General features: G+C 52.8%; 4 protein-coding genes across 4 annotated transcripts; 3 read left to right on the top strand and 1 right to left on the bottom strand.

Annotated features, from left to right (window-relative positions):
* Positions 1–171: 171 nt before the first annotated feature.
* Positions 172–1,554, top strand: POSPLADRAFT_1043350 (hypothetical protein; the record flags this gene model as incomplete). The annotated part of the gene is made up of 7 exons (XM_024478288.1): positions 172–217; positions 277–371; positions 425–531; positions 581–1,052; positions 1,104–1,175; positions 1,231–1,438; positions 1,490–1,554. 7 exons carry the CDS (start codon positions 172–174, stop codon positions 1,552–1,554), a joined length of 1,065 nt encoding a protein of 354 aa, XP_024342544.1.
* Positions 1,555–2,943: 1,389 nt separating this feature from the next.
* On the bottom strand, positions 2,944–5,036 carry POSPLADRAFT_1131995 (hypothetical protein; the record flags this gene model as incomplete). Its single annotated transcript, XM_024484158.1, has 4 exons — positions 2,944–3,298; positions 3,353–3,373; positions 3,433–3,616; positions 3,860–5,036. 4 exons carry the CDS (start codon positions 5,034–5,036, stop codon positions 2,944–2,946), a joined length of 1,737 nt encoding a protein of 578 aa, XP_024342543.1.
* Positions 5,037–6,398: 1,362 nt separating this feature from the next.
* Positions 6,399–10,735, top strand: POSPLADRAFT_1131037 (hypothetical protein; the record flags this gene model as incomplete). The annotated part of the gene is made up of 12 exons (XM_024484020.1): positions 6,399–6,757; positions 6,826–6,913; positions 6,955–7,027; positions 7,053–7,259; positions 7,533–7,598; positions 7,798–7,824; positions 7,927–8,427; positions 8,501–9,130; positions 9,182–9,563; positions 9,623–9,643; positions 9,690–10,051; positions 10,659–10,735. 12 exons carry the CDS (start codon positions 6,399–6,401, stop codon positions 10,733–10,735), a joined length of 2,793 nt encoding a protein of 930 aa, XP_024342542.1.
* A 1,327-nt stretch (positions 10,736–12,062) lies between these two features.
* On the top strand, positions 12,063–12,552 carry POSPLADRAFT_1131854 (hypothetical protein; the record flags this gene model as incomplete). The annotated part of the gene is made up of 2 exons (XM_024484141.1): positions 12,063–12,143; positions 12,280–12,552. The coding sequence occupies 2 exons, from the start codon at positions 12,063–12,065 to the stop codon at positions 12,550–12,552; spliced, it is 354 nt and encodes a 117-aa protein (XP_024342541.1).
* Between the last annotated feature and the right edge of the window lie 2,237 nt (positions 12,553–14,789).

Genomic DNA, 14,789 nt, shown 5'->3' with positions numbered 1-14,789 from the left:
GGGTGTACGAGCGTGGGAGGAAGGTGCGGTCGCATCAGGCGGAAAGAGGCCTGTCACAGCATCACGTTCTCCAACGCCCGTTCGCTCCTTCGTCTCAGACGCCGTCCTCTTCTTCTTCCGCTCTTTTCTTTCTTTATCCTCCTCGTCCCCCCTCCCCGCCGCGCCGCCATCATGGGTTGTGTACAGTCGTCTGGCATTGACGATGAAGCAAAAGCCCGTGAGCAGTATAACACTCGCTAATTAATGCTTCTCTAAATGATCATCTGTCCCCCGCAGGCAATGACGAGATTGAGAGCCAGCTCAAGCGGGACCGCATGATGGCAAAGAATGAGATCAAAATGCTACTGCTGGGAGCTGGAGAATCGGGCAAGGTGCGTGTGCTCGCCATTCCCATTATGCCTCTGCTGAGACCTGGCACTACTAGTCAACCGTGCTCAAGCAAATGAAGCTCATTCACCACGGCGGGTACAGTGAAGTAGAGCGGGACTCGTACAAAGAAATCATCTATTCGAATACCATCCAGTCTATGCGGTGAGTTATCACCCTACCCTGCGCTACTCCCGCGCTAATCCAGCAACAGTGCCATTCTGGAGGCGCTACCCGTCCTCGATATCCAGCTTTCGCCACAGAACGACGCACGGCGGTCCATTATTCTCTCGCTACCAGTGCAGATCGAGGGCGATGTGCTGGCACCTGACATTGCCGACGCGGTACGCGGGCTCTGGGTGGACCCCGGTGTGAAGGAAGCCGTGAGCCGCTCGCGCGAGTTCCAGCTGAACGATTCGGCTGTGTACTATTTCAACTCGATGGACCGTATGTCATCGCCAAGCTACCTGCCGACGGACCAGGACATCCTGCGCTCGCGTGTAAAGACGACCGGCATCACTGAGACGACGTTCAAGGTCGGCGAACTGACGTACAAGCTGTTCGATGTTGGTGGGCAACGGTCAGAACGGAAGAAGTGGATTCACTGCTTCGAGAACGTGACGGCACTGGTATTCCTGGTCAGTCTCAGCGAGTACGACCAGATGCTGTACGAAGATGAGAGCGTCGTATGTCCCCACTTCCTTTTTGTTGTGCCGTTCTCGCTAATATCTTTGCAGAACCGTATGCAAGAGGCGCTCACACTATTTGACTCGATTTGCAACTCGCGGTGGTTCGTGAAGACTTCCATTGTATGTGGTTTTGATTGCTGCACCGCTGAGTCGCTGACTCACCGCGTTACGCTAGATCCTGTTCCTCAACAAGATCGATTTGTTTGCAGACAAGCTGCCCAGATCACCACTTGGCGACTACTTCCCTGACTTCACGGGCGGTGACAACTACGACGCCGCCTGCGACTACCTGCTCCACCGTTTCGTGTCGCTCAATCAGAGTGCTGCAACGAAACAGATCTACGCACATTACACATGCGCGACGGACACTCAGCAGATCAAATGTAGGCGACCCCTTTCAATGATGGAGATTGGCGCTGATGTTTGAATTGCAGTCGTCCTGAGCGCCATCCAGGATATCCTTTTGCAAATCCATTTGCGGGAGTGTGGTCTCTTGTAGAGCATTCCGTCACGGGTCCAGGGAAAGTCGGAAGTTTTTATAGCATGCATTATCTACCTGTCCTATCGTCTGTCTCACTGCATTACGTCGGCCGCGTTGTCCCACTATCACCTTGCATTCCATTCTAATTCTAGTGTACATACTTGGAGTCTTTCCTACTTACGGCTAGTATTATGATTCACGTCTCTCCTTTAGGCCCTTTGTGGTTGAATCCCATGCTATATTCTTCCCTAGGTGTTCGTCTTCATTTGTTGCTTTGCCGCGCTGTAGCTGTGCCTTTCACCCCGAACACCTTGATGATACGTTACATACCACTTCCACACTAATGAACAGTTCCTTCCCGGACCGGGGCCTCGTCGATATATGGGTATATGTCTTACGTCTATGCATTACGGCGGGACTAAGCCGTCGGCTTATACTGTTCTCCGAACACTGACCGAGACCTGACCGAGCGGTGAGGCCATCTGTTTGGCGGCTGTGAGAGATGTCGACGTTGCAACGCTGATGAATGATCATAGACATGACGCCGGGACTGGTGTCGGAGGAGCCCGCAGTCGTTGGCAGCCCCGAGTCGGGTGCGTGTTTGCGTTACCTATTCTTACCCTCAGCGAAGACGTCCCTCGTGTATCGTCATCGAGAGACTCGAGCCTGCGAGAAATTTTACAGCTATGCGCATCACTAGGAATATGGCCGATGTCGCTTATCTCAAGTTCTATATGCTATTTCCTCACGTCTAGTAATCCTAGTACTTACAGGATATGTGGGCTCTGACACTGATGGAATTCTTGTGTAATTGATTTATTCTGGTACTTGTTCATTTGCAGGACAATGTCTTTCCACTGGACCCTGATGCGAAGCCAAGAAGCTGAGAAACCAGCTTCGAATGAGAAACCATCTACTGCGAGTCGCACTTGGCATGCCACGGCTGACGGCCAACTGCGAGGCTCGTATGCGCTAGTCGCGCAAAACAAAGAAAAGTCTTAGCAGTTCTGGCTTTCTGCCGGTTCGTACGTCTTACGCGTGGAGGGAGGAGCATCGCTGCAACACCTCCTTGCGAATCGGCATATCAGAGCGAGAGTTCGCGGTTCATGAGACGATGTGATTCTATGGGATTGCCAACAGCTCGTGAGGAAATGAGGTATGTATGCAAAAGACGAGCGAGTAAATATGGGATTGGCCGTAGCCGAGATGTTCGTGAGCATGATGAGTCCAGCCTAATGGCCCCACCGTGCATGGGACGATGCATTTGCATGGCGAGTATTGAAAGAGATATATTGCGGTAAACGCTCCTTGTACAGTCCCAGTGGGTCCTACGCCAGTGAACCTAGGTCCACCGACGGCTCCTCATTCACACCTGGATCCGGCAACGTCAGTCTCGTTGATCCCTTGTTAACGAGCATACGCTGGCAGACATACCGAGCTCATCTGCTGCAGGATCCCTGAACATGTCTCCAAAGCAGCCACCGCATTCTGCGGTGCGATTCCATCATTGCACTCTTCGGCAACTACTCGCGAGTCTATGGGATACGACGAGGAAAGTGGTTGGGCATTAGCACGCGCTGCTGCTGGTACTGAGACGATCCCCAACGCCGCAGGCACTGCCTCTGAGTCGCCGCAAGGGGATGCACAGGTGCCGCCATCAGCCATGCTCACTTCTTCGGTTATCACAGTGCCCTGTGCGGCGCCCCTCTCTATCCCGTAACGTTTCCAGCAACCGGTCTTATCGTCCCAGTGCACTCCGACCCTGGAGATTCTGCGTCAGCGAGCTGGAAAGATGGTGAGCTCGACTATAGCATACCGAGTGTCGTTCAGCTCCATGCTACAAATCGGGTACATTGTCAACGAAGCAGCAGGCTGCACAACTGCATCGTTACACACCCTAGAATACCGCGTCCATCAAGCTTCGGTAAGCACGCTCTTAGCTCGTCCACCCGTTCTTCATCTCCGACGTCCGAAGTATCAAAGATGATGACATGAATGGAGACATGGACCAGATTCTTGAAGACCGGCCATGAAAGGACAGTATCGATTTGTAGGAGCCCAGCCATTAGTGTTGCCCAGTCTGCGTCCGATGAATTGTCGCGATAATCACGAGGGCAGAATTCCACTGCAATCCTAGACATCTGCGTGGATGTCACATGGGATAGAATGTCGACCACAGGAGTACACAGACATGATCTATTTTCATGAGTGATGGTGACAGTGAGGTCCAGATGTTCGAGGCACGTGTTCCCCGAAAGATCGAAATACGGAGCTTTGTACACCGGCTGTCAATATGGAAGCGGAATCATTATATGAAACGCACCTGCACTCTGGTCTGCGGCAAGCCACACGTATTTGTTGTCAGGTATACGCCAGGTTGCAGGTGCGCCGAGATTGAGGCGATGCAATGATTGCCCAGAATGTCTCACGAGCCTATTGAGGCAGACATCGGACTCTGACATCAACTGGAGGGATGGAGACGGACAAATTTTTATGTCTTGAAGTTTGTGACTAACGCCAGTAGTGATGAAGACGTCGACAAGATCAGCTATTGAGTGAAGGTCGACGCCCGTACTGAAATCCAGGTAGAGAGTCGCCAGTCGTGGCGGTAAACCTGGGTGCACAGGAGTGCTTCGAAGGTCAAAGCCGTGCTTCACAAACATGCATGACCACTCGAAATAGAGGCCTTCGAGAGAGGGAAGGGCGCACAGGAGACGAGCAAATGTCGCGACTGAGGGAAAGACGATACTCGAGAGATGCAGTGTTCGGACGGCGCTCCATAGATACGCTTGCGCCAGATCACAAATGGGAGCCAAGCGTATGCGGTTACTGACGGCAGCTATAAAGTTGGCCAGTTCAACGAAGTCGGGAGTTGGCACGGACCCGTCGTACGCCATGCCCAACGACAGCGTCTCGAGCTGCGTGCGCGGCAGAAGACGGAATTGAGAAACGGTGGAGGCCTCGAAAGGTTGCTGAATGAATTCCACATTGAAGAGACCGAGCTTCTGGAGGCATGGGAGTGCGCACACCAACCGGCCAAGCGTCAGAATCGCAGGGAGAATGACGTTACTGAGGCCGAGGTCGGTGACCGAGGGGAAACGAGCTAGGTCGCGGAAGACAGCGTCAGCATCGAGATTACGCGCCCGCCACACCGCGAAGGAGATCCGCAGCTCCTTGACGCGGATCCATCTCCCGCCAAGCCTCGATGCAAACGTCGCCAGATGTGGGATCGGTTGGTGTTTGTTAATCCCATTCCCGCCCTCGATGTGCACATACGTTGGCCCACGCCAGCGCCGCATCTCACCGCCCGAAGCCTCCACTTTGATGCGCTCCACCTCGTCTGTACTCTTGAACACCATGCTTCGCAATAAGCACTCCTCCGCCATCCAGTGGAATCCTCTGCACACCACTCGGCATCTTTCCAGCGTGTCGTACTCGCCTTCCTTGGCCAGACCATGGAAGATGTCCAACCATATCTCATTCGGGAAAGGCAACACCATGATATGCAGAGCTCTACAATGCGCCGGTCTCATCTAGTAAGATATCTGTATGCACTTCGAGCGCGCTTCCAGGCGGAGCTCACCGAAAGTATCAACGGGAGGCTCTCGGTCTTCTGAGACGTCGTAATTGGTGGTGGAAGTGGATGGGATGCAGACCAGTCAAAGCGCGTACACATCCGCTTCGTACAGGCCGTTGATATATATATGTGCTGAAATCAGCAAGGCACGGCTTGCCACGGATCGCGTGCTGCTTCGATCCGTGTCATTGACATCGCTTGACGCTCCAGACCCTACGAGTGCCTTCTGTTGCATGTTCATTGGGACCACTAACCAACTGAAGTTTTGATGCTCGTCGTTCATTGGTATCCTCAACTGCCTCCGATATCTTCATTAGCATCCCACCATGGCCTCGGGTCGGATCATGTACCACCAGAACCCGATGAAGAGTCAGCTGCTTAGTTGAGCGGTATCGTCTCATAGCCGCCAATCCCGGTGGTGGTTTGGCCATGTAAGTTGGCCATGAGACGCGAACGGCCATTATCGTATATGAGGCGATGAACATGAATTTCGGAGGCCGGCGTAGCGCACATATCCCACAAGGTGCCTCCTCTCATATTCCGAACGAGGCCGAGCAACCGGGTACGTACAATGCTTGTATGTGGAATACACACATTACAAACTAGTACATGAGTGTCCTCGTCATATACCAGTAGCACTTGGCAGTAAGGCGTATCGCGCGACGCTCTCGCGATCATATCAGGTACGAGCCTTCGTGTCGCTGCGCACACGCCCGCTCATGACTGTCGCGCCAACGTCTCTCACCACTGCCGGTCACTTTCCCGCCATGGGGTATACCTCTCGAATAGTATTTGTACGCTCATATTGTCACTTGCGCCTCAAAGTGCCGGCCAAGCTATTGCATCATGTCCACAACCTTTGTCTCCGCCCGCAAGATCCAATAGCGCAGGTTCTGACTGCGTCCATTGATTTGTTGATCCTGCATTGCGAAAGAGCATGGCGACGCCTGCAATAACCTTTGTAGAAAAACAAGAAGGCGCGTTATGGTTTAGGACTGAGAAGCGCACGTTAAGAATGAAGCGAGCTAGAGATGATGCCAGTGAGAGCATGTACAAGGAATAGAGCAAAGAGCCATTACGTACTCTTTTTGAGAAATGCTACTCTGTCCGCGTGACCATACTCTCCCAGCGTACAGGGTGTGCAAATGTTCGCAGGCTACGGTCACAGGCTCGAGCTAAAGAATGTGCCTGATCGCACCGCGGTATGCGTGCTCCCCATCCACATCCAAGCCTGAGCGTGCTTATTTATTACCTCGCTGAGGTTGACGCATTTGATGAGGCTGTCATGGGCGCCGACGCCATCGAGCACACCGCATCTCCAGTCCATCTCAAGGCAAACGAGCCAGACGAAATCATCTTCCCAGCGATATTTGGTGCTCCACGCATGCTCGAGTCCGTATTCGCACACGGCAGCTCTGTCAAATGGGTAGTCGCCACGTCGTCCGCAACATCTGCCCTGGGCTTCGGCACTACGCTGGACGTCTTCACGGAGGAAAACGGGAACGAGCAGGCAATGGAGGACCCTAACGCGAACGACGGAAATGTCAGACAGTATTGCGCCAGCAAGACCCTCGCCGAGCACGCCCCATGGGAATCTATGGAGAAGAACAAGGACAAGCTCGGGTGGGATCTTCTTCAAATGCAGTGCGCTCACTAATTTCACCGTACTCTCTCAATACTGCACGCAACTCCAATGATGACTTTCCTATCAGCAACATGTCCTATGATCCAGCGAAGGCAACGCATCTGATCAGAGATGACACCTCGAATGCGAATAAGGTCCTCTGCTTCACGTACCGGGTAAATCAAAGAGACCGCTCACGATCCTTTTGCTGACTAAGGCGAGGAGATGGCCTGAGGAAGGACGCGTTCGTGGCCTATTGCTTAGTTCTGCGTCAGTCGGGGATGCGGGTTGTGAGCGGCCATATCGTACTTGTAGACAGAGAGCGATCAATGGGGACATACGCAGAAGTCAATTGCGGCGACACGCATGCGCATACCTCATACAGCGAGGGCGAACTGGAACAGACCCTTAATATCGGTGTTCCTGCCTTATGCAGTATCGCACATACGATGTTTGCATCTCGTACAAGTATTGCACGGACCTGGGTGCTCAGGCTCGCTCGGGCGAGTAAGGAGGCATCATGTGAGCTATGCGCACTACGCCAGCCTCCAAGGTTCGCCGTCCCGTGAGTGATGAGGTTGTTCGCAGACCGTCATCGCTATAAAAAGCTGTTCTAAAACGTGCAGCGAGCCTACAAATGTAGATAGAGGATAGGCTCCTTGCGTGGGTGGCCCGCTGGCCGAGCGTGAGGCCGTCCACTGAAGCCCCAGCTGAATAGCGGAGTCGTATCTCACACGCCAGGGCGTCAGAAGACGTTTCTGTCCATATCGATAAGGCCTTCTGATAAAACTGCAGCGGTATCTGAGACTGAGACGGTGTATGTCTTGGGTGAAGCCGTCGCTGCCTTGCAAGAGCATTTTAGTAAGGCCAGCTGGGGTGTTGATGGCAGTAATGGAGAATATCGTTGAGCGACTAGGGAAATCTTGGATTGGCCCGCGACAGCAATGAACAGAAGACGCTCAAAGAAGGTTGAGCAGTGAGCCACATGGATCAAATCAGCAGGCGATGCATGGAAGCTATGTCATGCTGGAACTTAACATATCCAGCAAAAGTATATTAGCTGTACGCACCTCGACTGCGACTCAAAGTGAGTATGATGTTAAAGTTCGTCCGAGACCCGAAGCGAGAATGATCAACGAAGATATATCGCGTTTGTCTGAGCTCTGTCAAACGCGTAAGGAACATACAGGACGGCTCGCGCAAAGTCTGCAAGGTACTACAAACAATGCCAAATATGGTGGCATGCGCTCGCCACAATCTCAAGTTCCAACATATGACACGTTGGAACGATGCAGGGTGACATGCAGGGAGTTCGAGCCGATGGCACGAGAGTGCCTAAAGCATTCCATAAGATTCAAGAATGTGGAGGATGTGGAGCGCATCAAGGTGGATGTTTCCGGTGGTAGGTTGCGACGCTGGAGTGGGCCCCTGACAGTGAGCATCGACGGCGATGATCGAAATGGGGTGTCGATCATAGGCGGGAACATGGACGACGAGCGATGGCCTATTCCACACCTGGCTACGTTCGCATCGAGGCTCACAGGGAGATGGCCGTTTGTTAAGTGGCTGACCGTTACCAACGCGATGTGGCGGGCGCGGGATCTCGATCTGGACGCCGTCGTCCGCGATCTGGCCGCCTTTTCGATCACCATCCTCATCCTCAGGAACGTCATCTTCGTTGGGCCGCCTCGTCTGTGCCTTCCCACGCCTCAAACAGCTCATTCTCAGTGATGTGCAATTCACCCAGCATCCCCTTGATGCAGGCTCTATCTCTCGATTCCATCTTCTACCGCACCCGCGACTGGAGTCACTCGACCTCCACCATGGGCACGACGACACAAAACTGAGACCTTCCTTTGTTGAAATGGTCGACCTTATTGCTGCCATCGGTAACAGGAGATGCCTAGTCCCTCTTCGCGACCCTGCGCAGGCGTCCCCTTGGAGCACCGTTCGAAGATTGACACTCGGCCCTGTCACGTTTCCCTCGGTCACGACCTTTGCTCGCCTCCTGTGCGCTCTCCCTTCACTCGAAGGCATCGAACTACAGGCGTTATACTCGTTCGTGAAACACGGCTTTGACCTCACAAGTGTTCCTGTGCACCCTGGATTATCATCACGTCTAGCAGATGTCGACCTGGCATATCACTTACCCTTGCGCGTGGACCCTTGTTCTGCAGCTGACCTTGTCGACTTTTTCATCGCTACTGGTCTCAGCGGAAACCTTCGGCGCATTACTGCCCGTCTGTCCTCGTCTTACCGGGTAACAACAGCGTGCGATGCAGCCCATCACAGGCTGGTCAAACATTGCCAATCACTCCGCCATCTTTTATTCCTGTCATCCCCAATGTCCAGTGTATCAGATGCCGTTGACTTGCATGCAGACCAAAATGCAGGTCCGTCTCCTGATATAATTTATTTTTCACGTTTACAATCAATATGTATAGCCCCATATCTCGATGTGTCTAGCAATACGTGCCTCGAATGCCTTCTTCTCACAGTCAACGTCGATCACGAGAATATATCACATCTATGCGCTCCGGTGGCCGCGATTCTATCACAGGTCACATCCGTGCATATATCAAGGATTGAAGTCAAATTCTGGCCTCGTTCTAACCCGAGGCTCGATGCAAAGCTCGACGTAGACTTGGGAAAGCTGATGGACGAGCTCCCACAGCTTGATGTCATCTTCTCTCGGCCAATCTTCAATAATCTCACCGACGTTATCATATACATCAGAACGCTGGATGGACCGAATGTACGAGATGAAGAATTAGTGCAGGACCTACGAATGTGCGTGCCAACGCTTGATGCACGCGGTATTCTAGGGTGCGTATTCTTTCGTCTTGTACGTTCCGCTATTCGAATAACAATGTATTCATTCGCAGCATTAGGTTGAATGATGTCAAGTAAGCCGTATGCTGAGTACATCGCCTTTCCATCTCGCTGACACAGCTTATCCAGGAGTGGACTGTACCTGGACGAAGAGACGGACGAATGGAGATGTCATAGGATCGAGAGGGTCTCCGCACAGGATGCTGTGGTAATTGATGCACGGCCTGATGACAACGACGACAGGCGTACCAATAACACTGTCAACGTTACAATCCCGCATGACGACTCAGACGTGGTGTCCGGAACGTCGCAGCCCGTCTCGGTGCCACCAGCCGCGTATGCCGATGCTCAGACACCTTCCTCGTCGATTCCTACGGATGCACGAGTACCTACCGAGTCGGCGTGCGACGATGAACTTGTACTGCAGAATGCAACGGCCGGGCCGGGAACGTCCGTGGACGAATTTGCGCCAGACGATCACGGTACGTCTGCCAGTGATTGCGTGTCGGCGAGGGATCATTGACGCTGATCTACATACATCAAGGTGTGGGCGACAAGTTGTCTGCGGAGCCAGAGGCGCTCGTATCGGAACGGAGCTCACTGAGCGTGCTGACTGAAGCACATTCTGCTTGACACTTGCCAAGCCAGAGCCGTTGCGCGCATAGCTCATCGCGGGGCGACGTCCGGCTGGGATTTCCGGTCTACTTGCATTCATGTCCCCTCCCAGGCCCTCCTCTCCTCTCGTCGAATCTGTCTCGAATCAGGACACTTCGCGTTTCATCCGCCGCACGCACCACACCTACAGCTGCTATAGCCTTATCTGTCTCTGTCTCTGTCTCTGTCTCTGTTACATGTACGAGAGATTGATTTCTCAATGGTATACCCCTGACAATTTCCCATCGCGCACGGAGCGCGAACACGACATCGATCATCTGCGGGAGTGCTTTTGCACTTTGCACCAACACGTTCCTCGCGTCCTCCTTCATATTATGGATAGTCAATTTTTATCCTACGCACTCTTCACGCCTATGTAGCTGCTACTCCAGACTTTACAGGTCACCTGCATAGTATTGAATATGCCGCTACTAGCTACTCCTCGCCCATACGCCGTCGAGGAGCTCGGGCCTGCGAAAAAGCCTACAGCGCCGGATGCATACGATGCATAGCCCATGTCGCCTTCCTCTTTCTATATGTCGTTTCTTCACATCTATTAGCGCGGAAAATGCGGACACGTGCTCGTGGTCGAAGATGGGAGCCATCCTGGTGATCGCGAATCGTTCCATCTGGACGATCGTCGGCCCCCACACTCTGCCTCGTTCGAGCAGAGCGCCCTCAGCTGTACTCTGCCACTTCACTAGTCTACGGGGAGCACACGATGGTCAGCTTTTGCGTAGTACGAGCCGCAGACTGTACATCTCGGCACTATGATCCGCCATGTGTGGCGGGCTTCACCAGAGACCGGATGGTTTCTCGCACCGGATACCTCAATAGTGCGGCTCCCCTTTTATGCACATATTCAGCCCATTTTCTGCATACGTTCAGCCCATGGTCTCTGCCCGTCTGTATGCTGAGAGTACAAACGCGCGTCGCTGACAATCGCAGCGTCTGACGCTGCCGGGGATCACGCACACGGCAAAGCTCGAAGCTGTCAAGCACCCTCGCGTCAGATTGAAACGTACTAGGGGACGATTGTGCAACGATCTACAGAGCAGCCGGCGCGCGGCTGGTCCAGTGACGTCTTCCGTTCATTCGGCCGAAGTGCGTACCGTCGCCGCGTCGTCGCGTCGTCGTGTACTAGCGCCGCAATCCAGGGAAAGCAGCACCGCTCACTCACGGGTGGCATCAAATGATATGTACGTCACAATGTCGGAGGCACCCACAGAATGACAAAAAAGTCAACAGGCTGCCATGACGAAGCCGAATACGATTTGGAGATCCAGGTGCACCGCTATTAGAACTTACGCGTGCACAATCGTTAACATAGCACGTTTTCAATAGGGAGATCCTTCGGCAATCTTACTGGACAGGATTAAGTCCCTTGGGGCGGGTTCCCTTCCAGTTTGAAGGTGACCGCCAGGGATCCGAGATTCGCGCATTCGCTGGCGTCGTCAATGTGGTTCAACGCTCTCATCCGCAGAAGGTTATGCGCCGAAGAAGTTCTCACGTCCTTTATAGTGACTCATGCTCCTGTGCTTGGCAGATAATGATGAGTCGCTCCAAGAACAAACGAAAATCAGCGTCGCCTGTCGACACGAGCCTAGCTATCGCAATGATCCTTTCAGTCTCGCTTCGCGTGAACGGCCTGCATTTCTCGGGTGAAGGTCAATCGGCATGTCGATACGTACCGCATCTCAATTTTCTGGAATAATGCTCCCATCTTACGTCGCTGTACATGGTCCGCTCCCCCTCGTTGGTATGAATACCGCACAGCGGCCTCCAGCCCCTTACTTCAACTCGGGAAAGTCGAACTTTATCAGCCTCAAATCAGCCGCTATGCAGCTCCGTTCATTCGCCTATATCGCGCTTGCTGCAGTGCTTGTGATTGCTACCAGCGTTGCAGGCCATCCCTCTGTTGTCGGGTCAGTGCCAGTGCATGACCAGCCGACCACCCGCTGAGGTGGCCATCCAGCGGCGTTGCCAAAGCCAAAGCCCGCCAGATACCTATAGCGCTCTGGTTACGCGTGCTGGCTCATCGCATGCGCTCTCACAGGCTGCCGGCACCTCGTTGAAGGGTCGCGACACGTGCACGAACTCCACCATCGAGCTCCAGTTCCTCGACCCTAAAAAGAACATCTTCGCCGTATGCCACGACGTCGCCTACACGACATACTTGGCAGTCAACAAACCGCTCGATTTCTCCCACTGTACGGAGGAGGTTTCCGGATGCTGGGGAGATGCGATCTGCTCTGAAGACAACAAGTCCTGCGACGCGGGCCGCCAGTACTGCGTCATGCTGCACGGCACTTTTGAGTGTATCGCCTGATGTATGCGATGCATCTCGCGAGTGTCGACCGCTTGTGTTTTGATTGCGGTGTCTCGATTGCCAGATGACATACTCGAGTTAGAGCCTAATGCACAATTTGGCGCGATACTGTGTGGCATTAGTCTTATGCAACAATGCGCGCAAGCGATGCGCTGAGAGTGCAGTAAGTATGACACAGTGATTTCTCACAACATGACGGTGCTCCGTGATTCGGAAGGGGCGGTGTTAATGAAACAGCAAGACGTCCGTGGTTGGGTCAAAGTCACGACTCGGAAACAACGCCATATGGCTGATGTTGCTGAGGGTTTGAGGCGCGGGGAAGGCGAACCAACTTCAAGTTCAAAGACGCAGCTGTAGGGAACACAGCGCGAAGGAGCTGCGGCCTCTGCATCATGCTCCACGGAGACCATGAGTGGGCGCGTCGCATTGGTTATGCACACCGATTGCGGTAGTAAGATAGAACAGTCTTGCAAAGGACACCATGCCTCGCAATCAGCAGAATCGTCGCAGCTTCGTGCCCGCTGACGATCAGCAACTTTATCGAAGGCTTGGCAAATGTAAAGTAGGAGAGGGCTTTTACTCGAGCGCAGTGTGCATGGACTGATGAGACCGCGACATAGCAGTGCTCGCATGCAGGCGTTGCGCGTTGACATTTCAGATTGGGCACCTGTGCTATTACTGCCAATGCAGCGCTTCAAAAGATGTATCTTTGTATCCGACAGAGTGTCTTGATTAAGCGAACACATTTATGCGAATAGTCCGAAATGAATGGAGATGTACAAAAGGAGCGGTTCAGTTCTCGCGGGGAACCTTCGTCCCAAAATTACCCTGGGACATTGAAGCCGATGTCGTCGGCTGAGGATACCGATCAGATGTTGAGTCCCAGTGAAAAATGCGTCTGAGCAGAACGGGGGAAAAAGAGGCGGATCTAATCCAACTGAGCCAGACGGTGTACATCGACTCGGAAATTGATCGAGAGGCTATTTTTGTCTGATCACACGCCGGTGTTGCATGACGCAAATGCTTCGTGCACGTCAAAGTCCCACTTGACACAGCAATTTGTCTTGTAAGCTCTAATCATGTCACCTATATACGCCGCACACCTTGCCTCTGTGCACAAAACTAGGTTCAATCATGTGACTGCCTCCCCTGGCCGCGCGTCGCATCCTACATTCTTCTCTCTCTTGCTACCACAGTCAAGCACAGACTCGGCAGAATCCTATCCCTCTACTTGTAAGACCTGTAGTAAGCATTAAGGACAACTCACCTTGCATCTACACCCGACGAGCCCCCTACAATATCCTCTTCATCACGGCAGCCATGTGAGTAGATCGCATGTAATAGGCCAGATGTGTCTTGACGGGGAACGAGCGACGTTGTATCTAACAGTGTCCCGTCACTCTATAGGAGGTAAGCGTATGTACATTACAAGGGGCAATTAGGAAGCGCTTATGAGCTTCAGTAAGATGGAAATATCGGCTGAAGCTCGCATCGAGAAACAACTAGCATACAGCGTGTGGTAGTGCAGTGAGTCATCATCATTCACTACGGTAATTGGGCTAACCGAAGAGGTTCAAATATAGTGCGGTTTGGGAATGCCAGGAATGCGATAATGTCGTGCTGATCCTGATGTGATGTCGCGGTGTCATGCGGGCGCGCGGTGAACTTTTATATGATGTACACGGACATCTTGACTGACACGATTGCATAGTCGTGAAATGTCATTCCTTTCAGGTGAGTCATTATCAGCAAGTTTGACTGCGCATATAGTGACCCTGTTTTCGAGATCAGTATGCTTTCCACCTCCATCCCTCGTATTGGAGGCATCTAGTTTGTACTCGCATTCTCCAGTCTCCTCTCCCAGTACTAGAGCCCTGGTGGGGCAGGAATGCTCATCAGTGCGTCTACTTGTTGCGAGTCCCCCTTGTCTGATATAGCTGACCCTGCTTGCTGTACTACACCTGATAGGTCTGTCATTCGTACACAAACACGGCCACGTCTTCTGTGCGGCGCCAGCTGTAACATCCGCAATCCTGAGATGCTGGTGGAGGCGAAGATGAAAAGCAATGGTCAGGTTGAGAGTGAGTGATGGAGTGTCTCTGCATGTGGTCAGTAGGTCGTCTAAGGACAATGACGTGTATATAAACAAACGGAGTGTATATAAATAAAGGAGTGTATATGAACAATTGGAGCGTATATAAACAATTGGAGCGTAGCGAGAATATTCATATAGCTTC

This window comes from Postia placenta (genome assembly GCF_002117355.1).
Source record: "Postia placenta MAD-698-R-SB12 unplaced genomic scaffold POSPLAscaffold_2, whole genome shotgun sequence".
Lineage (NCBI taxonomy): Eukaryota > Fungi > Basidiomycota > Agaricomycetes > Polyporales > Adustoporiaceae > Rhodonia > Rhodonia placenta.
The sequence above is the reverse complement of the archived record's forward strand: the minus strand, read 5'-3'. Positions and strand labels throughout refer to the sequence as shown.